Source organism: Callithrix jacchus, chromosome 5, assembly GCF_049354715.1.
Source record: "Callithrix jacchus isolate 240 chromosome 5, calJac240_pri, whole genome shotgun sequence".
Taxonomy (NCBI): Eukaryota; Metazoa; Chordata; class Mammalia; order Primates; family Cebidae; genus Callithrix; species Callithrix jacchus.
Window position 1 is genome coordinate 132982457 of NC_133506.1, and position 24734 is coordinate 133007190.

At 47.3% G+C, this 24734-nt stretch overlaps 1 protein-coding gene, 1 long non-coding RNA gene and 1 other non-coding gene across 8 annotated transcripts in view; 2 read left to right on the plus strand and 1 right to left on the minus strand.

Moving 5' to 3' along the window:
* The first annotated feature begins 316 nt into the window (after nt 1–316).
* Nucleotides 317–2975, plus strand: LOC144582721 (uncharacterized). Its single transcript, XR_013536022.1, has 2 exons — nt 317–430; nt 1609–2975. It is a non-coding gene; the product is annotated as an uncharacterized LOC144582721 (long non-coding RNA).
* Nucleotides 2976–10530: 7555 nt separating this feature from the next.
* SEC14L1 (SEC14 like lipid binding 1) overlaps nt 10531–24734 on the plus strand; it is a 93191-nt gene continuing 78987 nt past the window's right edge. For all 6 annotated transcript variants that reach the window (XR_013536020.1, XM_035301882.3, XM_035301884.3 and 3 more), the window contains exons 1-3: nt 10531–10615; nt 12021–12124; nt 12941–13033. Coding sequence is in view for 5 of the 6 variants with exons in the window: in XM_035301882.3 (XP_035157773.1) it covers nt 12971–13033 (63 nt within the window). In the remaining variant the exon portion in view is untranslated. The remainder of the gene's footprint in view (nt 10616–12020; nt 12125–12940; nt 13034–24734) is intronic.
* LOC118154172 (U4 spliceosomal RNA) lies at nt 21300–21437 on the minus strand. Its single transcript, XR_004744067.1, has one exon. It is a non-coding gene; the product is annotated as a U4 spliceosomal RNA (small nuclear RNA).

The window sequence follows — 24734 nt, forward strand, 5'->3', positions numbered from 1 at the left end:
CTGCTAATTTTGTATTTTTATTTTTTATTTTCTTGTCTATTTTATTTTATTTTTTTGAGATGAAGTCTTGCTCTGTCACCAGGCTGGAGTGCAGTGGCATGATCTCAGCTCACTGCAACCTCCGCCTTCCAGGTTCAAGCCATTCTCCTGCTTCAGCCTCCCAAGTAGCTGGAACTACAGGCATGTGCCACCATGCCCAGCTAATGTTGGCTGTTCTCAAACGCCTGACCTCATGATCCACCCATCTCGGCCTCCTGAAGTGCTGAGATTACACGCGTTAGCCACCGCACCCGGCCTCATTTTATTTTATTTTTTTAAGATGGAGTTTCGCTCTTGCAGTGCGGTGGCTCCATCTCGGTTCACTGCAATGTCTGCCTCCTGGATTCAAGCAATTCTCCTGCCCCAGCCTCCCGAGTAGCTGGGATTACAGGTACGTGCCACCATGCCTGGCTAATTTTGTATTTTTAGTAGAGACAGGGTTTCTCCATGTTGGTCAGACTGGTCTTGAACTCCCAACCTCAGGTGATCCACCTGCCTCGGCCTCCCAAGGTGCTGAGATTACAGGTGTGAACCACCGCGCTTGGCCACACTTGAACATTTTAAAGTCGAGTGAGCTTTCTGAACGTCAAGGGGTGTCCGAGACTGTTGTGTCCAGCTAAGCCAGATGACCATCTCCCCGTGCACCCCCAGCCCCTTGGAGTCCATTTAGCTTATGTAGCTCATAATTATAGACGATGGTTTGCCAAGAAAATTCTTTGTATTCTTTCAGCCTGTCTCTGCCAAGAGCCGTACAAATGAGCATTGGTCTTTTAATCATATTTTCATATTGGTCTTTTGAACACTTTTCATATTGTTTTTCTGTTGGGAGAAATTTAAGATGGGGAAGGATTTATCTAAATATAGATGACGCTGCTGGCAACCAACTAGAGGGGTAGGCGGGACGATCACAAGAATCTATGTGTACAGAACATTCCGGAGGCAGGGCTGCAGGATGCCTGGTAGTGGACGCATTTCCATAGAACCTAACCATTTACTGAGTGTTTTCATCACATTTTCTCCTCCAAGCTTAACAACCCAGTGAGATTTTCTGACATCAAATTCCATCAACATCCAATTAAAGAATTTTTTTTTTCTTTGGAGGAGAAAAACCCTAAAAGCTTGCTTTGGGCTACTAAGGTGGCTCAGTCAGACACACAGCCCCTGCCAACGTGGGGAGGGATGAGAGGTGGAATTTTCAGAGCAGTGTGAAGTGAGCACATGTGCAGTTCTCAGCTGGAGGTGACACTGTCTACAGAACCTTCCGGGGCAGAGCTGTGGGATGCCTGGTGATGGGATGCATCCCAAATAAAGCACTGAACTGAATCCCTCTGAGTTGGAATCTCGTGGTGAAACAGGAGATTTGGGGGTCTGAATGGTCCTTCTTTAACCCACATCAAGGAGGAAGTGGGAGAGCTCTGGCCTCTGATCACCCTGTGTGTCTTCAGTTCTGTGCGCAGGTGAAGAAGGTGGAGGAGAGTTTTCTTTTCCATAGTCAGCCTTAAGACAATTGCTTTAACTAAATGTATTGAGGCTGCTCAACTGTTTATTTATTTTTAAATTTTTTTTAAGACGGAGTTTCATTCTTGTTGCTCATGCTGGAGGGCAATGGCTATCTCGGCTCACCACAACCACCACCTCCCGGATTCAAGCGATTCTCCTGCCTCAGCCTTCTGAGTAGCTGGGATTACAGGCATGTGCCACAATGTATTTTTAGTAGAGACGGGGTTTCTCCATGTTGGTCAGGCTGGTCTCGAGCTCCCGACCTCAGGTGAGCCTCCCAAAGCTCTGGGATTACAGGTGTTAGCCACCCAGCCCAGCCCTCACTGTTTATTCTTCACTCAGTTCCTCCTTGTTAAGTGGCTCTGGTCTATCCCCATTAGCACTACATTTCTTCCTGGGGGTCAATTAAAGGCAGCAAGCCCCGCCTCCCCTCCAGCTGTGTGACCCACACGCAGCTGCGCAGCCGGGGGACTCATTGCTGGACTTGCAAACCTAAGTCCTGATCCGGCAAAGGAAAGGAAGTGCCATGCAGCTGCGTCCACGTCGGTGAAGCAAGGACTGTATTTTGTGAAACAAGCCAGAAGTATGATTGGGTTGGCTATTTTTATTTCTCTGAGTGGGAAGCTGAAAGGCTTGGGGCGCTCCTTTGTCACCCTAAATCTCATCAGATGCAGGCTACGCTTCCTGCTGCAGAACTTGGTGCCTAAGCTGGCTGCTTCCCTGGACTTGACGTGCTTGCCTGGTAACACAGGGGCAGTGCTATCTAAAGGTGCCGGTGGGGGGTGGAGGGGTGGTGAGAGCATCATCCCGAGGATGCTTTAGTTCTGTCCATGGGATGGGGGATATGTTTTTTACTTGACTAATTAATTAGTTTTTATTTTTATTTGTTTATTTATTTTCGAGACAGAGTTTTTCTCTGTCACCCAGGCTGGAGTGCAGTGGCATGATCTCGGCTCACTGCAACCTCCACCTACCAGGTTCAAGTGATCCTCGTGCCTCAGCCTCCTGAGTAGCTGAGATGACAAGCGTGTTACCAAGGCAAGCTAATTTTTATTTTTTGTTTGTTTGTTTTTGAGACAGAATTTTGCTCTGTTGCCCAGGCTGGAGTGCAATGGCATGATCTCGGCTAACTGCAACTCCACCTCCCATGTTCAAGTGATTCTCCAGCCTCAACCTCCCAAGCAGCTGGGATTACAGGCCCCTGCTACCACGCCTGGCTAATTTTTGTGTTTTTAGTAGAGATGGGCTTTCACCGTGTTGGCCAGCCTGGTCTCAAACTCCTGACCTCAGGTGATCCACCCGCCTCAGCCTCCCAAAGTGCTGGGATTCCAGGTGTGAGCCACCGCCCCGGCTGCAGTGGATCTTCCTATACTCCGGTGGTCACTACGTTCGGGGTACATTAAGGTGCTGAATAAATGTTTGTTGAATCCACAAAAGAATGAATAAATAAATGAATGGAGTGGAGATGAATATAAAATCATTCTGGACAAAGGGAAGTTGGGGTCAAGATTTATAGAGGATCTTGATTGAGAGGCTTTGAAGTTTAAACTTAATTCGATAATCAATGCACTTTTTGAACAAGGGAGTGAGTTTGTGTTTTTGAGAGAGAATTCCGCTAGGAGTGTGAAGGGCGTCCTGAAGGAAGCAAGCCTCTCAGGCAGATAAACCAATGAGTTATAGGGACTTTGCCTCTCCAGACTGAAAGGACATATTTTAGAACTATTGAAGGCTGGATGATAACTTTTGCAGACCTGACTTCTTGGCCTGAAGTTTTCCCAGGTTGGGAATGATGCAATGTGTTAGCTAAAGGCCACTGGATTATTGCCAGGGCTCAATTAGAAAATTGTGCCTATAGGGTAACCTACATTTTCTGTACTTTTCCAGGCTGGAAACTTTGCCGGATGGCCCATGTCAGGAGAATCAGTCATGCCTTGCAAGTCTGTCTTTAACTCTTTACCACCAAATGCCAAAGTGGTCTCTTCCTTTTTTAGGCCTTTATTCTATATACTTTTTTTTTTTTTTTTTTTGAGCCAGAGTCTGGCTCTGTCGCCCAGGCTGGAATGCAGAGGCGTGATCTCGGCTCACTGGAATCTCCACCTCCTGGTTGCAAGGGATTCTCCTGTTTCAGCCTCCCACGTAGCTGGGATTACAGGTGCATACCACCACGCCTGACTAATATTAGTATTTTTAGTAGAGACGGGGTTTCACCATGTTGACCAGGCTGGTCTTGAACTCCTGACCTCAAGTGATCCACCTGCCTCGGCCTCCCAAATTGCTGGAATTACAGGTGTGAGCCATTGCACCTGGGCAATTCTGCATTAAACACAACTCTCCAGCATGGGCTCTGATAGGTCCCTGTAACCTGACTGAAGTGAATCACAAATGCCAGGATGTATAAGGCCACCAGAAAGTAAGAAGTAAGTGCCACTGGGTCTCTTGGCACAGCCTAGGTAATTAGCTGGCCCTGACTCTCAGCAGTGTTTAAAGGGGATTATTCAGCATTATCCCTGGTTTCTTTTGCTATAGTAGCAAAGGAGGCTGAAATTTTGGTTAAGATTGTCACTAGCCTTCCACTGTCTTTCCTGGAGTGACACTCCCCCAAACTATACCCCCAATCCTCCTTTTTTTTCAGACAGAGTCTCACTATGTTGCCCAGGCTGGAGTGCAGTGGTGCATTCATGACTCACTGCAGCCTCAAACTCCTGAGCCCATGTGATCCTCCCACTCGAGGATCCCCGAACAGCTGGGACCACAGGCGTGTACCACTACACCCAGCTAATTTTTATTTTTATTTTTTTGTAGAGACAAGGTCTCACTATGTTCTCCAGGCTGTTCTGGAACTCCTGGGCTCAAGCGATCCTCCTGCCTCCCCCTCAAAATGCTAGGATGACAGGCGTGAGCCACGGTGCCTGGCTCCAGTCTGCTTATGCCACAAGTTCCCATGCTTCTTTTGTTATGGTGGAAAAGAGCCTGGGCTCTGGAAGACAAAATTTCAGTGACTGTTAATATTGTGCTAAGAGCAAAGGAGAAGATATGGCCCGAGGAACCAGGTTAATCCTGCAGGGGAGATGTGCCCTGCCGTGAAGCCTCTGTCCACCCACTGCTGCTTATACAGTGTGATCAGGCAGCTGATACTGTGTCCTGAGGTCAGCCCAGGGCAGCTGAGTGGAACGCAGCTTCAGTTGCAGGCTCCTAATGGGGGCTTGGCTGAGCAAGCCACAGTGTCTTGCTATGGACTTGGGAATCCTGCATCTCAGTATTGTGCCTTCCCAAGGGCACCTGGTAAGTGAAGCCTTTACGAGGCACCCATGGAGGCTTCCATTCACCAAGTGAGAGGTGACGACCGGTGTGGAGCTCACTAATAAAAATGCTCTGGGCCGGGCGCAGTGGCTCATACCTGAAATCCCAGCACTTTGAGAGGCCAAGGCGGGTGGATCACCTGAGTTCAGGAGTTTGAGACCAGCCTGGCCAACATGGAGAAACCCCATCTCTACTAAAAATACAAAAATTAGCCAGACATGGTGTCAGGCGCCTGTAATCCCAGCTGCTTGGGAGGCTAATGCAGGAGAATTGCCTCAACCCAGGAAGTGGAGGTTGCACTGAGCAGAGATTGCACTATTGCATTCCAGCCTGGGTGACAGAGCAAGACTCTGGCTCAAAAAAAAAAAAGACGGCAGGCACGGTGGCTCACGTCTGTAATCCCAGCGCTTTGGGAGGCCAAGGCAGGTGGATCATCAGGTCAAGAATTCAAGACCAGCCTGGCCAACATGGAGAAACCTGTCTCTACTAAAAATAGAAAAATTATCTGGGTGTGGCGACAGGGCCTGTAATCACAGCTACTTGGGAGACTAAGACAGGAGAATCACTGGAACCCAGAAGGCGGAGGCTGCTGTGAACTGAGATTGTGACACTGCACTCCAGGCTGGGCAACAGAGCAAGACTCCATTTTAAGAAAAATGCTCTGGAAGCAAGGGGCATTGCCGCGGTGTTTCAGAGTGCCCACTCTCGTAATTCGACTTTAAAGGGAGCCTGTCTGAGAAAAACAGGTGTGCTGCTAAGCCAAGGGCAGCAGCCTGCTCTTCCCTGCTGCAGTGCTGCAGTCCCGCCAACCTGCCTTCACTGCTTGTTACCTTGCACGGCATTGACTCCACCCTGTTCAGCTTGTGGATGACACTATTAGCCTAGAGAACAGCACCACTTGAACACAGCATGCAACACAAACACTTTTTTTTTTTTTTTCTGGAGACATGGCCGCTCTCTGGCATCCAGGCTGGAGTGCAGTGCTGTGATCTTTCTCTTTCTTCCTTCTTCCCTTCCTTCCTTCCTTCCTTCCTTCCTTCCTTCCTTCCTTCCTTCCTTCCTTCCTTCCTTCCTTCCTTCCCTCCCTCCCTCCCTCCCTCCCTCCCTCCCTCCCTTCCTTCCTTCCTTCGTTCCCTTCCTTCCCTTCCTTTGTTCCCTTCCTTCCTTCCCTTCCCTTTCCTTCCTTCCTTCCTTCCTTCCTTCCTTCCTTCCTTCCTTCCTTCCTTCCCTTCCTTCCCTTCCTTCCTTCGTTCCCTTCCTTCCTTCCTTCCTTCCCTTCCTTCCTTCCCTTCCTTCCTTCCTTCCTTCCTTCCTTCGTTCCCTTCCTTCCCTTCCTTCCTTCCTTCGTTCCCTTCCTTCCTTCCTTCCTTCCCTTCCTTCCTTCCCTTCCCTTCCCTTCCTTCCTTCCTTCCTTCCTTCCTTCCTTCCTTCCTTCCTTCCTTTCCTTCCTTCCTTCCTTCCTTCCTTCCTTCCTTCCTTCCTTCCTTCCTTCCTTCCTTCCCTTCCTCTTTCTCTTTTTCTTTCTTTCAAAATTTTTCAAACACACATCACCATTATATTTTAATAGTTTGATTATGTCCTTAATGAGAGAGACTGTTAGTTGCCACCAATATCCATCCTGTGCTTCTTTCATAGCAACAGAACTCACAGTTTGTAGCTGGGTTTGTGGTCACTTGGCACACAGGCTACATTTCCCAGCCTTCCTTGCTTTTGGGTGTGCTCATGTGACAAGTTCTGGCCAATGGGAAGTATGCATGTGTGCTCATGTGTGTGCACACATGTTTGTACACGCACATCATTTCCAAGGAAGCGTTCTTCAGGGGAGCAGGTTTGCTCTTCATCCTTTCCTCCAACTTGCTGGCTGGGGGGGAGACATATTGTGATAATGGCAATGTGGCAACACAGAAGGGGCCGGTGTTAGGCCATTCTCGAATTGCTATAAAGAAATACTTGAGACTGGGTAATTTATAACTAAAGGAGGTTTAATTGGCCTTTTTAAGAGATAAGAGAAATAAATAATTTCTTTCTTTTTTTTTTTTTTTTTTTGAGACAGAAATTTGCTCTTGCTGCCCAGGCTGGAGTGCAGTGACACGATCTTGGCTCACTGCAACCTCTGCCTCCTGGGTTCAAGCAATTGTCCTTCCTCAGTCTCCTGAGTAGCTGGGATTACAGGCATGTGCCACCACTCCCAGCTAATTTTGTATTTTTAGTAAAGACGGGGTTTCTCCATGTCGATCAGGCTGTCTCGAACTCCCGACCTCAGGCAATCTGCCCACCTCAGCTTCCCAAATCCCAGCTGGGATTACAGGTATGAGCCACTGCACCCAGCCACAAGAAATCAATAATTTCTTAATATCATTATATATTCGAATAGTACTTAAGAGGTTCTGCAGGCTGTTCAGAAAGCATGGCACTGGCATCTGCTTAGCTTCTGGTGAAGCCTCAGGGAGGTATTAGTCTTGTTGGAAGGAGGGAAGGGGACACAGGCGGGTCATGTGGTGAAAGCTGGAGAAGGTTCCAGAGAGTAGGGGAGGTGTCACCTATTTTTAAGTGAGCAGATCTTGTGTGAAATTAGAGGTTACTTATGACCAAGGAGGTGGCCCAAGCCGCTCATGAGGGATCTGCCCTGATGATCCAAACACCTCCCACAGGTGGGACCTCCAACCCTGGGGATTACAATGCAGCAAGAGATCTGAGTTCAGACTATCTCAGGGCTTACCTGCATTTCTGATCATGAGGAATAAGACCACCTGCATCCACACAGCTTAGGCATCAGGACAGAGACCTAAGACCTTCTAGATCAACATAACTTAATATTTGATTCAGGAGATTCTCATTCAGGAGTATTAGACTGTCAACCAATACACGGCTTCACTGTTTGCCTCAATACATTCATGAAAAAGCATTTATTGTAACAAAAGATTGCTCATTTTGACAAATAATCAGGATGACGTATAACCACCCAAAGGGCTCACCTTATCTGCTTCCTAGACCAGAGCTGATTCATCAGGACAGGAGAATTGCAATAGAGAAGGAGTAATTCACACAGAGCCAGCTGTGCAGGAGACTGGAGTTTTACTATTACTCAAACCAGTCTTCCCAAACATTCAGGGAGCAGAGTGTTTAAGGGCAACTTGGTGGGTGGGGGGAAGCCATTGTGCCGGGAGTGCTGATTGATCAGGAATGAAATCACAGGGAGCTGAAGCTGTCTTCTTGTGCTGAGTCAGTTCCTGGATCGGGGGTCACAAGATCAGAAGGGCCAGTTTATCGATCTGAGTGGTGCCAGCTGCTCCATCAAGTGCAGGGTCTGAAGCACTGATCTTAGGAACAGTTGAGGGATGGTCAGAATCTTGTTGCCTTCAGCTACATGACTCCTAACCCATAATTTCTAATTTTGTGGCCAATATTAGTCCTACAAAGGCAATCCAGTCCCCAGGCAAGAAGGAGGTCTGCGGGCCAGGAACCATGGCTCGTGCCTGTAATCCCAGCACTTTGGGAGGCTGAGGTAGGCAGATCACAAGGTCAGGAGTTCGAGACCAGCCTGATCAACATGGGGAAATCCCGTCTCTACTAAAAACACAAATTAGCCTGGCGTGGTGGCATACTCCTGTAATGCTAGCTACTCAGGAGGCTGAGGCAGGAGAATCACTTGAACCCAGGAGGCAGAGCTTGCAGTTAGCCGAGATCACGCCATTGCACTCCAGCCTGGGTGACACAGTGAGACAGCAAGATTCTATCTTTAAAAAAAAAAGCGGGGGGACCGGGCGCGGTGGCTCAAGCCTGTAATCCCAGTACTTTGGGAGGCCGAGGTGGGTGGATCACGAGGTCAAGAGATCAAGACCATCCTGGTCAACATGGTGAAACCCCGTCTCTACTAAAAATACAAAAATTAGCGGGGCATGGTGGCGGGTGCCTGTAATCCCAGCTGCTCAGGAGGCTGAGGCAGGAGAATTGCCTGAACCCAGGAGGCGGAGGGGTTGTGGTGAGCCGAAATCATGCCATTGCACTCCAGCCTGGGTAACAAGAGCGAAACTCCGTCTCAAAAAAAAAAAAAGAAAAAAGAAAAAAAGAGAATATAATTGTCTTGTAGTATTTCCTGCAGTCTGTACTTTGCCAGCTGTTTTTCATGGTCCCATTTAGTATGTTCCTTTATTCTGTATTTCCTGTAAATACAGATCAGGCCAATTTTTTTTTTTTTTTTGAGACGGAGTCTTGCTCTGTTGCCCAGGCTGGAGTGCAGTGGCCCCATCTCGGCTCACTGCAACCTCGGCCTCCCAGATTCAAGTGATTCTCCTGCCTCAACCGCTTGAGTAGCTGGGATTATAGGCATCTGCCGCCACACCCAGCTAATTTTTGTATTTTTAGCAGCAACCAAGTTTCTCCATGTTGGCCAGGCTGGTCTCAAACTCCTGACCTCAGGTGATCTGCCCGCCTCAGCCTCCCAAAGTGCTGGGATTTCGGGCATGAGCCTGTAATCTACCTCTTGTCAGAAAGGCCTTAAAGCTTCTTTTGAAGGTGGAGGGGATTTCTACAAACAGGCAAAAAGCCAGTTAGACTGAGTATAGTGAATAATATGGGTGACCAAGCTGGAAAATGATGGTTTGAGGTGGAACACAGGGGTGATGGGGCCATGAATGATTTGCTTGTGTGTCTGGTAAACTGGCTCTGATGGAAATTCCTCAACAGGTCTAAAAACGTTCCATCCAAGGGCAGCATGAAATGTCCAGCCACCCAGGGTGACTAATGTGAATGGAACAACAGTGACATGGACGGTGCAATTGCATGTTGGTTGTAAAACCAGCTTTGCTGTCTGGGTGGACACCCAAGGTGCCCCTTTCTAGTAATGAGCTCCACGTAAGGACCCCAAAATGTCTCAGTGGTGCCCACTTAGGATTGAAACTTGGAGCTGGACTGCGCTTTCCTGCTGAAATTCGGGAGCTAGTTAGCAGCCCCGCCGAGGCCCCCTCATTTCTGTAAGACAGACCCCGGGCTCCTGTCTTCAGTTCGAGCCCTCGGCCCGAAACTAGAGCCGTCTGGATGTGTAGATAAGGATGCCGCTGGGCTCCACCCGGGGTCCGCCTCTTCCCCATTACTCGGCGACAATGCGGTCGGAGCACTGCGCGCGAAGAGGCTGCCGCTCCTGAAGAGTCAACCAAAATGAGGAAGAACCGGGGCAGCTGCCAGGACGACCAGAGGCGGGCCTCAGAGCAGCAGACCGGCCGGAGGGTCGGGGTGGTTTTGACTTCCCGCAGACTTCCCTTTTCCCGCTCAGCGGAACCCCTCCCCTGCACCGTCCCAGCACCCCGGTCTCACTCGGCCTCCGCCCGCTACTCGCGAATCCCCGCCCCGTTCCCTCCCCCCAACCATTGACGCAGAACTGGGAGGGGCCACGAGGACCTCGGGCACAACCAGTGGAGCTTCCGGGCCGGCGCCTTCTCCAAGCTCCTCCCACGCCCGCGGATCTGGAGCTTGCGCCTGCGCAGTTTGGGCCCAGATTGTCCTCCCCCTCCCCTTCCTTAGCAACCATCGCCGGCTCCCTAGGCCGCGGCTGCGCACGCGCGCCCCTCCCGGCGCCCGGCCCCGCCCACTCCGTCACCCGTAACAACCACTGGAGCCCTCGCCGCGCCCCTCCTCCCTCCCGCCCCCCCGGCCCCCTCCCCGGAACCGGCGGTGGAGCTGCGGCCGCCAAGCAGTCGAACCGCGACGGCCCCGTGGAGCTGCCGGTATGAACGCCCCTCGCCACCCTGCGGGCCAGGTCCGGCCTTTCTGACAAGAGGTAGGCGCGTCGCCGCGGCGGGTCCGAGTGCGCCCCCGCCCCGATCCAGGTCCCGGTCTTATCGAAGTACGGCGCCTCCCAGGCTGGCCCCCCGGAACTCCCGGCCGCCCGCCGGCTGCGCCCGTCCCTCCCCGGCCCCGGCTGCCCTCGGCCGGGCGCCCGGAACGGGCCGCCCCCCTGCTCGCTCCCCGCCCCACTGTTAGCCCCTCGCCGCCCCCGCCCCCATCCTCACCCCCACCCCCGCCCCCACCCCCACTCCCACCCCCATCCCCATCCCCACCCCGCCAGGCTCCCAGCTCCCAGGAGCCGCTGGAAGCGGAGTTTCGGGTCCGGAGCCAGTGCCCGCCCCGCTCTCCCGTCGGCCGAGGCTGGGGGCCCCGTGGGGAGCAGCCACGCGGGACCTCTACTGAGCTGCCGGCCCCGGGCGCGGGCCGCGGCTCGAGCCTGCTCGGGATGCGTTCAGTGGGTCTGGCCTTTGGCTCCTGTTTAAACAGCGATTGTCATGCAGTAGAAGCGGCCAGGGTCCTGAATGCCACTTGGTCGTTCTCCGGATGCCCGCGTAGGGCGTTTATCTGAACCAGAGCATTGGCAACTGGGACCTGGCTGGAGTTCACAAGCACGTGAATTAGCAGGTTCTTCAGTGAGTGTAGCCACTTTGGGTTCTGCCAGGCGGTGGAATCCTGAATGGATCTTACAGTTTCTTAAATGAGCACTCTAAGGTTTGCAAAAGTAAATGGAACAATGTTCCAGCACATCAGGGACTGTGTCAGTCCCATAATCAAGATTAATATTAGAAAGCTTCAAGTTGGGTTTGGAGAACATGGGAGTTTGGCTCTTATTCTCACGAGTTTAGAGGTGAAAGTCTTTCAAGATCATCTCCCGGAAAACTTTATTTTACAGATGAAACTGAGTCCCAGGGAAGTCAAATGGCTCACTCGAGGCCACCCAGAGTTATTCTGTAGCCGTTTTCACACTGTCAAATGGTGGTGTTTTCCACCATGACCTGCTCCTGAGAGGTATGCCAGACATACCAAAGTTCCAAACCTAGACAGAAATTTTAGATGTGGCACAGTGGCTCATGACTATAATCCCAGCACTTTGGGAGGCTGAAATGGGCAGATCCCTTGAGAGCAGCCTGGGCAACACGGGAAAACCCTCTACAAAGAATATGCATGGTGGTGCGTGCCTGTGGTCCCAGCTACTTGGGAGGCTGAGGCTGGAGGATCGTTTGAGCCCAGGAGGTAGAGGCTGCAGTGAGCAGAGATTGTGCCACTGTGCTCCAGCTTGGACATCAGAGAAAGACCCTGTCTCAAAAAAAAAAAAAAAAAAAAAAAAGATCGGAATCTTGGAAGTTTCTGAAATAAAATATATCTTGGTAATTTGTCTTTTTTTTTTTTTTTAACAGCTAGACTTTGGGCACCTTGAGGATATTCAGTTTGTACGTTTGTATATCCTCTCGCCATGTTCAGCATAAAATATCATTCTTAATGATTATCCTCGGCAAGACAGGTAGGCTCATTTGATTTTTTTTCTCACTTTTAAGTAGGGGAGGACAGTCCCAGAGGACTGGCAAGTCCAAGTGTGTTTTCAGAGCAATCTTTGTAGGCTGGCCGCTAGAGAATGATTATTTATGCACACCTAAGCGGGGGCTCCTTGAGTGTGAATTAGGTGTGAACATTTAACCGATGACTTACAGATAGCAGCTGTTTGAGGCTGGAGATCTCAGTGGAGCCTCTTAAGCCAGAATATCCGGCACCTCTGCCGCTTGAAGACAGGTCTCCGAAGCTGTAGTGTACACAGTTAGGAAATAGGAATTGACATGTTTCCTTTGAAGCTAGCTTTTGAGGAGTAGTCCATAATTTGAGATACAGTAGTATATTTTTCCGCTTTTGTTTCCCCAGAGCTAATAGCTTAACGTGAGATCATTTTTATTTGGCTTCTAATAGAAGTTCAAGAGACAATGATTTGAGCACTAATTATATTGGTTATTAGAATAACAGAATCGTAACAGTTCATTGCCGGAAAGAACTCAGGTCAGGTCATGTAATGAATGCAGAGGCCCAGCAATTCCCATGAGGGGACTGGAGTCCCTCTCACACCAGTACTGTTTCTCTCATTGCATTGGGGCTTTGTCCAGTTTTTATTGTCTGATTACCTCCCTTTGCCCTTGTGTATTTAAATATCATCTTTTCATTTTTGTGTGCATAGAATTATGACCTATTGTCTCTTTCTGTCGTTAGAATCTGGTATGATGTGTTGGTGCAGACTTATTAATAATTTGTTTCCGTATTGTGGTTATTTATCACATATATTTATGTTTTGCAGGTGTGAGAGGATTGCTATTACATTACAATCATGGTGCAAAAATACCAGTCACCAGTGAGGGTGTACAAATACCCCTTTGAATTAATTATGGCTGTAAGTACTTGACATTTCAGTTTATTCTTTGGCTTCTTATTTTTAAAGAACAGTGTTAGAATTTGATGATCTATAAATTTAACATTTACGGTTTGTCTCCATGGCATCACTTTTACTTATTCTCTTTTTATGCTTATGAACTGTGTCTAGAGTCTGTAAAATGGTTTTTAAAACATAAGCCTCCGAAAATAAAAATCTGCGAATTAAGAAAAATGCACCTCAGGGTAATGTGTAAATTGGAGTTAATCCTCCCTTTGAACACATGGGAGTGGGATTCCCACTCAGCATTTCTTCCTCGGGATTATGCTCTGTTTTTTCCTTTGTTAGAGTAGCAAAGGGACGTGGCGTGTGGTCTCTGCTGCTCATGTGGAAGGAGTGCTCTGCTTGTGGGTGACTTTACTTTAGGTACTGTTGGAACTGAGCACAGTGGGTTGGAGTTTTACTTACATGATTCAAATGACTCTGTTGAATGAGTTTTTCCCCCAGTATCAAATCCATCAGTTGAGTTAGAATTTCACACATGGGGTAAAGTCTTAATTTTCTTTGTTATTTACCTGAAGAATTTGGCTGAAAATAAGCATTTTGCTAGATGAAAAGCAAACCTTTTCCAGTCATTTTTAACTGGAAATGTAGGGTATTCCTTCTCTTTTGTGTTATTATTAAGATATACATACCAGAAAATAGAATACAGACAGGAGAATGTGTCTTTCATGAGCATATACCTGCTGAAAACACGTTTGTCAGACTGGACACACCTGGAATACTGGCACCACGGTCAGGAGCTGGAGCATAAGCAGCCCAGGAAGAAGTCCACCCTCATTCAAGTGAGCCACTCTTTGACTCAGAACACACAGGGGACTGTTACCTGTTTCTGTTCTTTCCTTAAATAGAAATGCAAGTGTTCTAGCAGCTGGCTGCTTCTGGTCAGCTTATGTTTGTGGGATTTATCTAGATCAATAGTTTTGAAAAACAAAAAGTTGTCTTTCTTTTTTTTTTTGAGATGGAGTTTCGCTGTTGTTACCCAGACTGGAGTGCAACCTCCGCCTCCTGGGTTCAAGCAATTCTCCTGCCTCAGCCTCCCTAGTAGCTGGGACTACAGGCGCACGCCACCATGCCCAGCTAATTTTTTGTATTTTTAGTAGAGACGGGGTTTCACCTTGTTGACCAGGATGGTCTCGATCTCTTGATCTCGTGATCCACCCGCCTCGGCCTCCCAAAGTGCTGGGATTACAGATTTGAGCCACTGCACCTGATCCCATTTTTATAATTGAAGTACAGTGAAATGGTCACATGTCAGGTGTACAGTTTGATCACTTTTAATGAAAGAATCCCCCACACCTTTCTCAAAACGCAGGACATTTGCATCCATCCCCCCAAAGGTCACCTGGTGTGCCTTCTCTGTCAGGTGTGAGGTTTTGGTTTGTGTGTGGGTAAGAAGTTCTGTATTTCTTTTAAATATGTGTAACTAGGTTCATTCCCTGTTATGGCTGTTTAAAAAAAAAGAAAAAAAGAAATATGTGTAACTAGGGCTGTCAGTATGTTATGTTGTTGACTTACCATGTTTGCCATCGTATGTTATCTGTGCTGTTTTGGTTTTTGGTTGTATGGGGCAAAGACCCGCTCCAGCCAGCTTGTGAAGGAATTTCGTGAGTGGGAACATGTACAGTGTGATAGGAATTGCACAGGAATCTGGGAATTTGAGCCGGGGTGGGCTGAACTCCAGAGCCTGGTGGTGGAGGGAGGTTCTGGCTGCTCTGGGGGCCTCAGCCACAGCTTTCTCTAGGATTTTGCCTGGTGGGTCAGTGCCTGGCTCCATGTGCTGGAGCCTTCTCCCCCACACCAGCTGGCTGCTTTACTCACTCCTGGTTTCCCTTCCCTGTGGCTTCACCCCAAGGACTTGCCGTCTGGCTCCCCTTCAACTCTGTGGCATTTCTTGTTGCATTCTTTCAGTTTCTCGGTGACCAATTCCTGTCACATTTCCTTTCGAGAAGCTTGATCTCGTTCATTCCCACCTCACCGCTGCCCTGGCCCTGGGTTTGAGGATATTGGCTAGCCTGTGGATTGTCTGCCTTGGGTGGGAGGCCTGACCCTTGTTGAGTGAGCTGGGCTGGTGGGGCTGGGGAGAAGGTGGTGGGGGTGGTGGGCCTGGGCAGTGCTGGGGAAGCAGAGTGGCTGCCCACGGGGCCCAGGTGGAGACAGGGCAGAGGGTGAGGGGGGTGGATGTTTTCCAGAACACTGAGTGTGACTTAAAAAGCTTAATGCAACCCTGATAGTTTGAGGTAAAAGGCTGGTTTCTTTGCCAAATGTTAGATTAATAAAGGGGTGCTTGGATTGTTTAACGTTCAGACTTCCTTATTTCTCTTCATTATTTTCAAAATTGTGACGTTTGCCTTGCCAGTTTCTGCAGGACTTTTCAGAAGAACTTGAAATTCAAATTCTGAGTTGCCACCAAGTTTTTACAATTAAACCATTTTAAAACTATTGAGATAGTGGTTAATTTCCCTTCTGTTTCTTTCTCTCTTCTCTTTTATTTTTCTTTTTTATGATTTAAAACTTACTAGCTAGAAAGTTGTTTTTTTTTTTTTGCTTCGCCAGCTTCAGGAAATTTTCTTTTGAATTGTTAGAAAAGAAAATATACACACAGATGCACACACATACATGTATATTTTGCCACCCTGTAGTATAAAGAAAACATTTTTAAATCTGAAAATGAAATATGTTACCTTTTTCCTTCCAAAAGTAGAGTGATTTTTGTGTGGTGTCCTTTGCCCCCATTTCTTACTGTAATTGTATAGTGTAAAATCCTCAATATTTGCTTTATTTTTTCTTACTGAGGAAAACCAGTAGTATAATGAGTTAACCTGAAAATGCCCTTTACAGTTCATCATTCAGAGTGAGGAAAAAGGTATATTTACAGTTAAGGTGAGAACAGAACTGTAGCTGATGAATTTGTGAGCATGTCAGCAAGCAAATGTGCCTCAGTGGAACACAGGATGGTGTCAGGAGTGGCCGGCAGGTGGCGGGCAGGTGCCCGGCACACAGTCGAGGGAGGTGGGTCCGAGTCCTGGTTTCTGTGAGTCCTGTGAAGAGAGATTGGGAGAAGCGCCACTCTTTCAACTTAGTGTCCTTGTTTGTATTGCCAGAAAATTGTTTAGGTAAAAAGTGCCTAGTATAAGTAGGTACACAGTTGGGTCAAATGTGTTAATTGCATTTCACTTGATTTAATGAAAATTTACCATTTGTTTTGAGGTCAGTACCATTAAAAAATCATGTTGAAGTTCTCATTAACTCACTTGAGTGGTATTTATATAAGCAAAAATTGAGTGGTGGTTTTTCATTAGGCATTTGCGGTGTGTTCTTTTGTTAGCTACCAGCCTAGAAACAGAATGTCAGAGCTTTGAGTTGGAGAAACCACCTCGCTCAACCCTCCCTCAGAGGGCAAGGAATCTGAGACTGAGGTGGTGAAACTGACACAGGTAGTGCAGCGATCTGATTCTTGAGTTGAGTGTTCTTCCCTCATACTGTGTTTCTTCTCCCACCCAGGGATGTGTACCTGAAACATTTCATGAAAGAGAAAGACAGAACTTTTTGCCCACACACAAATGAAAGGATCTTCCCTTCCCCTGACAGGGAAGGTGCACCAGGGAATCTTCTGGGGCGGTGGTTGCAAACGTCCTGTGTTTTGACAAAGATGTGGGGGACTGATTTTTTTTAATTGAGTTTTAATTTACATATAGTGAAATGGTCACGTCAGGTGTACACTTTGATCCATTTTAACAAAAAGGGCTGTCTTCCTGGCTTTTGGGGAGAGAAATGGGTCAGTAAGGACACTCTGATTGTGCCTTAAATGATTTACAGTTTCCCGGGGGCATAGTGATAAGGTCCCACAGATTCTAGGGTGTTTGAGTCGAAGTGTTTCTTTTTGAAATTTCTAACATAAAGCACAAGCTTTAAAAGTTAAATATTTTCAAGTGCAGATCACTCTCTCCCCATGTTAATGACTCCCTAATAAAGGCTTCAAAGGGAAAATGAAAGAGGTGGGAGGCCACCTAGTGCAGGAAGGCAGCCTGGGAGAGGTCAAGGTCTGGAGCCCTTAAGGAGAGTTGTGTGAGAGAGGGAAGAGCTGGAGAGGCCACCTTCTGGACCCGATTTCTGTGGTGATGGCTGCAGGCCAGACGATGACTTGGACTCTAGTCTTTCTTCTGCTGAGGACAGCTGCCCTCATTGTGACTGGCGGGCACACACGATAGAGGAGGCTCCACTATCGTGCCGTTTCTGTCTAGGCTTTCCATTACACAGCAGATGTGGCCACCTCATTCTTTGCTCTCTCCTTTCCTTTTCCTCGTCCCATTTTTACTGTGCTCCAGGAGTGCTGGTGTTCTCTGGGAACCCCTTCAGTGTCCCTGTCCCTTCAGCGGACACACCCTTTAGACTGTGCCCTCAGGAATCAAGGCACATGGTCCTGTCCCTGTCTGTCCCAGCACCTTCCCTCTCTCTGCAGGGAAAGACCGGGGTCCCTCGTTCCTTTGCACACTAGGTCACTCTGTGTTCCCCTGCCACATACTTTCCATTGTGTCTGTCCTGTGTTGAAGGGTTTACTGTTACCTGTCCTTGCACATCACAGCTTCTGTGCTTTTTCCGGCAAGGCCCTTTATGGCTGTGTCCTGCCTGGCCTGTTTAACCTTACTTCATAATCATGCACACTTCCCAGCCTGAACTTTAACGTTTGTTTCTTTCCTGTTCCCGCTGGCCTGGAACACACAGTGCCATTTCCTGCCCCTCTTTTCTTTTTTCTTTTCATACTTCTTTGTCTCAGATGCTTGCCTTTCCCCATCTGTCTCTCCGGATCTAACACATCTTGTCCTTCCCGCTCCCTGATGCCTCTGAAGATGCCATTCATGTTTCTCTCCCTTCCCCGGGACACATTCTTGACATTGTAGTTGGTACTACACTGAACGGGAGTTTTCTTTATTCACAAAGGCTCTTGAGTGTTGCTCTCCAACTGTGTGTCCTTCCAGGGCGGTGACCTTGACTTATTTCTCTTGTTTTCCCAAGTGCCAGTGCATAGTCTGTGGGCATGCAGATAGATGTGTGTGACTTGTTCACACTGCCGAGAGGATGAGGACCTGGGGAATGGTGGAAATTCACATCTAAAATGTATCTCTAGGGCATGATGGTGCCTGTCTGTAGTGCAGTTACTTGGGAACGTGGGAGAGTGAGGTGGGAGGATTTCTTCAGGTTAGGAGTTTGAGACCAACTTGGGCAACATAGCAAGCTCCTGTCTCTACAAAAAAATAAATTAATAAATAACCCTGTTGTGGTGGTGTGTGCCTGTAGTCCCAGCTACTCAGGAGGCTGAAGAGAGAGGATCCTTTGAGCCCAGGAGTTCACGACTGCTGTGAGCTATGATCACACCACACTGTACTCCAGCCTGGGTTGCAGAGCAAGACCCTGTCTCAGAAATACATAAGTAAATAAAATGCATCTCTGATCCTGTTTTCAGACAAGGGATTTGTGTTTTCTACGTAGAACAGAAGTAACACACTGTGATCTTTCAATTAACCAGTGCCTCACCTGGAAACAAAGCCCTTTTGTGATAAAGTTGGCTAATTTGTGTTTTTTAAAAAATATTTTCATAAATTTTGCAAAACCTTGTTGGCAAACACTGTCATGGCAGTTTAAGTGGTGTGCTTTTCCAGCCTGAATAACCAGAAACCTGTTTACCAGTGTATAGGTTTTGTTTTTGTTTTTGAACACCCTTCCTCGTGGAGCAGGGCTGACCCGCAGGCAGTGCACTTGAAGTAACTGTAGTTGATTAAATGGCCCCAGTGCAGCAGAATTTGTTTCGCTCTCCTGATCCCTTTGCTTTATTTTGTTTTGTACTCTGGCATTTGGGTTTTTTTCCCCCTTCCTCTCAGGTGTCTCGTGTCTTCCCACTAAGACTAGAGGAAGGAAGAGAAAGATTTGCTTTGAGGCCAGGTACCAACCCGTGCCTGCCACAGACCAGCTCTGTAACCTACGAGGCCGGTGACTAGTGTAACACTGCTGTGAGGAATGCTGGAGTGAAACAGACAGCAGGAATGATAGGAGCAAGGGGGACCTGGTGGCACCACAGCCTCCCCCTCTCCCTTCCAGATACCCTGCCCTTCCCCACCTCCAAATTCCAGGGAAACTGAACCAGTTTATATGTCAGTAAGTCACTATGAATGTGTCTCTGTTGGATCCAAATAGGCATTTATATTAAACTATTTCATCCGTTCCAATTTCATATACAAAACAGGGAGATGTGAGGGATCCCAGGATGGACTCAAGACTCATGTACCTTACTTCAGGGTGAGAAGATCCTGCTCTTCCTAAGTGGGGGCGGGCCTTCCTGGAGTCCGACATCGCTGAGGGAGAATACTTTCTGAGGTGCAGCTGCGCCCATATTGCTCCTCTGGTTGGTTGGGCAGGAGCACAGGTCCTGCTTTGCCCTTCCTCCGTCCTTGTGGGAGCTAGCCGCCATCAGAAAGCGTCCATCCACCCACCCGTCCCTTGCCTGAATATTCTCTGAGCCGCCTGTCCCCTTTTCTCTAACTTTGTTTCTTCCTCTGACTGAGATCCTGTGCACATCAGATTTTCAGCATTGTTTTCGTGATTAGGAAATATTTTCAGTCCATCGTTCATCGGCTCAGAGCACATCTTTCTCTCATCCTAGATTTCATTCCTTGGACCTTTTTGTATTTCTGATTCTGGTTTTTTAGTTTCTGATGGTTAGGTGTGATATTAAAATACATCTTTTTCATTAATCAAGGTATTAGATCTTCCAGCAGCCTAATGTGCGGTAGAATTTGTTTTTACCCAAATGAATAAGCAGTCTACTTTTGCGGGTAGCTGACTTAAAACCCAACTTTGTTCGAGTCTGGACATGGAGGGAAATGTTCCAGTTTCTCTGATGATATTTAAAGGGACCTGGTCAATTAGTGGGAGAGAGTGCTGTTCTCATTTGTAAAGTTGTGAATGCCATCATGTGAGTTCTATGGCAGTTAATCAAAGCCGGGTGTAATTAGATTTCCTTGGTTTTGAAAATGGACAGTTAGCGTGAGCTTTCCTTACATGCTAGTTTGTACAGAGCCAGACCTTTTCCCTTGTACTTCCTCCCTCAGCATATGCATTCCAATTGATTTTTTTCCGGTGCTTTTCCTGAGCTGTATCCAAGTGTTTTTAATGTGCTAGAGTGAAGGCACTGTGGTGCCATAGGAAAATATTTCAAGGAGAAATAAAATGGGATCAGATTCAGCTTCTTGGCTCTCTGATTCACCTAGTTTTGTAAAAACAAGCAACCCCAAAACTTTGTATTATGGAAAAGTTCAAGCATACACAATTAGAGAGAATCCTAATAAATGCCATTTACTCATCACCTACTTTCAGTGTTATCAGCATCTTACTGGGTCTGGCACAGTGGCTCATTCATGTCATCCCAGCACTTTGGGAGGCCAAGGTAGGAGGATGGCTTGAGGCCAGGAGTTTGAGACCAACCTGGGCAACATGGTGAGACCTTGTTTCTTTAAAAAAAAAAAAAAAAAGAAAGAAAAGAAAAGAAATCTTGCCAATATTTTTATCAGTTCTCCCTACTTTTTTCTTTCCTGGTGTATTAAAGCAGATTTCAGGTATTTTGTTAATTTGTTGACAAATACTTCAGCATCCATCTCTAAGCTTTTGCTTTTATTATTTTTATTTTTTTGAGACAAGTTCTTGCTTTGTCTCCTAGGCTGGAGTGCAGTGGCACGCTTATAGTTCACTGCAGCCCTGAACTCCTGGGCCCAAAGAGTCCTGCCTCAGCCTGCTGAGTAGCTAGGACTACAGGCTCACACCACCATGCCAGCTAATTTTTATTTTTTTAAATGTAAAATTATATTCTTCTTGCTTAAGATTACTAAGGTGGACTTCTTTTTTTAAAAGCAAGATATTCAGTCGCCATAGAGACTGTCAGAAATGGCCAGTGCTGGCTGGGCACAGTGACTCACGCCTATAATCCCAGTACTTTGGGAGGCTGAGGCGGTGGATCACTTGAGGTCAGGAGTTTGAGACCACCCTGGCCAGCATGGTGAAACCTATCTCTACTAAAAATACAAAAATTAGCCGGGCGTGGTGGCAGGCACCTGTAATCCCAGCTACTTGGGAGGCTGAGGCAGGAGAATTTCTTGAACCCAGAAAGGGGGAAGGTTGCAGTGAGCTGAGATTGCGTGCTGCTGTGCTCCAGCATGGGTGACAGAGCAAGACTTTGTCTCAAAAAAAAAAAAAAAAAAAAGAAAGAAATGACCAATGCCAACTCTATTGCACGTGGCATTGGGAAATATTTATTTAGCAATCATCATGCCTCAGGTAAACCTCATTGGCTGTGATAGTGCCACTGTGCAAAGAGCCTGTTTCCTCTTTAAACACAATCACCGTGTTACTGTCACACTTAACAGAATATTAATAATTCCTGATATCCTCTAATCCAGAGTGCATGTTCATATCTTCTCACTGGTCTGAAAAATGTCTTTCATAAGCTGCTTGGGTCCTGCTTCAAATAAAGCTATTTGTATTTGGTTATTATGTCTCCCAGGTCTCCTTTGTTCTCTAACACTCTTCCTCTTCTTTTGTTTCCTTTCATGCCATTGATTTGTTAGAGAAACTGGGTCATTTGTCCTGTTCAGTTACCTTAACCTTTGCTGATTTCATTGTTCCTTACAGCAAATGGGCACAAGGAGAAGGTGCAGACCTAAATGCAATCCATTTAGCCACCCTTTAGCAGTTCTGTTTATTTTTAAATTATAATTATTATTTTTTGAGGCAGAGTTTCACTTTTTTTCGCCCAGGCTGGAGTGCAGTAGCGCAATCTTGGCTCACTACAGCTTCCGCCTCTCTGGTTCCATTGATTCTCCTGTCTTAGCCTCCCAGTAGCTGGGACTACAGGCTAGCACCAGCATGCTTGGCTAAGTTTTGTATTTTTAATACAGACGGGGTTTCACCCTGTTGGCCAGGCTAGTCTCAAACTCCTGACCTCAAGTGATCCACCTGCCTCAGCCTCCCAAAGTGCTGGGATTACAAGTGTGAGCCACCACACCTGGCTGGCAGTTCTGTTTAAACATCTGCTGGTAGAGATGGAAACTAATGGTTAAAACCAGCCGCTCCCCCTTTCTTCCTAGGATTATTCTATGTAATTTTGAGTTGCAAATAAGATGCAAAATATTTTTTTCCCAAATTAAATTGGGTCATTCTTTTAATGGTTACTCCTTATTTATTTATTTTTATAGTTACTTTTTAGCCCACTGAATGAGTCCTTCTATTTAGTACTGAAAGCAGGTGAGAGGGATTAATTTATTGACAGCGTTTCTATGTGTTACTCGAAGCAGGTGCCTGGTAGCAGTTTGGCCGAGGGCTGAGGAGGCGGGTGGTGTTCGTGTCCAAGGTGTCCGGTTGTGCTGGTCAGTCCGTCCTTGTTCTTTTCTGTTGTCTCTTTTGTTAGAGCTCTGGATAGGGCTCTTGGGCTGCCTGGGGAAGCTTCCCCAGAGAAGTTCACTATAGAGAGGGTTTTGGTTGGCAGATGTTATAATTAATTCATCTCTCTTGACTTTTGACCTGTATGCTAGTGAGGCAGACACTTTTGTGTAGTTCTAGTGGAATTATTTTGCATGTTGTAACAAGGAGCATGAACTGCACCATAATTCTCTTGAAAGGTACAATTTGATGTCAAGAGAACAGCAGCCCTCTGCACCCTCGTATTCTGCACCCACAGATAAAACCAACCGTTCATCTGAAATGTTCAGGAAGAACAACGAAAGTAATACGATAATGAAATATATGAATAAAACACATGTAACAGCTGTTTATATAACATTTACGTTGTATTTGGTATTATGAATAATCTAGAGAGAATTTAAAGCATATGGGAGGGCTGGGTGTGGTAGCTCACGTCTGTAATGCCAGTGCTTTGGGAGGCCAAGGCGGGAGAATCCCTTGAGGCCTGTAGGTTGAGACTAGCTTGGGCAACATAGTGAGACCCTATCTCTATGAAAAACTAAAAAAAATAGCTGGGTGTGGTGGTGCATGCCTGTAGTCTCAGCTGCTCAGGAGACTGAGCAGGAGGATGGCTTGAGCCTACGAGTTTGGGGCTACAGTGAGCTGTGGTCCTGCCACTGGCCTGTGTGACAGAGCAAGGCTCTAGATGTATCTAAGAGGTGTGTCTGTGTACATGAGAGGGTGTGTCAAATATAAAATGCTACTCCATTTTTATATCAAGGACTTGAAAATCTACAGATTTGAGGATTGGAGGGACATCCTGGAACCAGTCCCTTATAGGTAACGAGGGAGGACTCTGCTGGTCCCCCCACCTTTTTTTTTTTTCTTAAGAGAAGTGTCTCTTTGTAATTATGTATCACTATATAAAATAATTGTCATATGTATCTTTATATGTACTGGATCGATTTTCCATTCAGAAATCTGTACTGTTTTTCAGCGATGTGTACTGCCATGTGTGTCAGAGGAGTATCCGAGTTAGTGATGAGCGTTCAATTGTAAATGTCACGTGTATTTGAATAGATGGCTGCCTGCTTACTTCTTTTCCTCTTAGGGGTCCAGGCTCCCCTTCTGATCTGGACTTTTTCATTCTTCCTTGCCTTATTAAGGTGCAGATGGGCCGTTTGTTCCTTTCCTCTGGTTTTGCTGTTTGGTGACCCCTAGCTGTATACTTCGCATTTTCTGGCAATAATAGGTGTTTTACTGAGTAGCTAATGCTATTTTAGGCATAGCTATCTGACTGTCTTCCTGGGCAGCCTCATTTAAACCTATGGCTTCACCTTTCACTTAATAAAGATATCAAACCTTTATCCTCAGCCTAGATGCCCCCCAGGAGCTTCCAAACTCTGAGCCAGCTGCCTGCTAGACAGCTCCATCTCACTGTCCCAGGCAGATTTAATGCCTCTGAAATACTCCTGCCTGCGCCAAAAACGCACACCCCAACAGAAACAGACACGCACCCACACTCACCCACCCACCCCAGTAAAAACCAAACCAATAAAATGCCACTCCGAAGCTCTCCCTTTCCCCTGAGCTGCTGCTTTTGATGTGTGGCCCTGCAGGTACCTTACCCTCAGAGCAGAAACCCAGGCCTCCCTGTCAGCCTTCCCTCCTCACCCCTCAGTCTTGCTGGTGCCCAGATGGGAGCTGGCAGAGATGTCTCCTGGATGGGCTCTCACTTTGCCCTTCTCTAGCCTTGGTGGCTCAGCCCTAGACCACTCCTCCCTACAGTAGCCTCTGGACCCTGAGTCCACCCCTCACCCTTCTGCTCTTCCTTGGGACTGCTGCCAGAGAGATCAGTACGTTGTAAACCTGACTGTGCTGCCTGCAAGCCTCAAATAATAAAGTGGCTGCACCTCATCTTTGTTTATTTCTTTAGAGACAGAATCTTGCTCTGTTGCCCAGGCAGGAATGCAGCAGTGCAATCTCAGCTCACTGCAGCCTTCGCTTCTCTCCTGCCTCAGCCTCCTGAGTAGCTGGGATTACAGGCGTGAGCCACTGCGCCCAGCCCATGCACCTCACCTTTAAGATGAAGTTCCCAGCTTGAGCTTGGCTCCAAGAACCCTTTGTCACTGGCCTTCTTTGTGTCCCTGCAGCCTCCTCTCTACGGCGAGGCCCTCACATCCATTGCACAGTCTAATTATGTTGAATTTCTTGC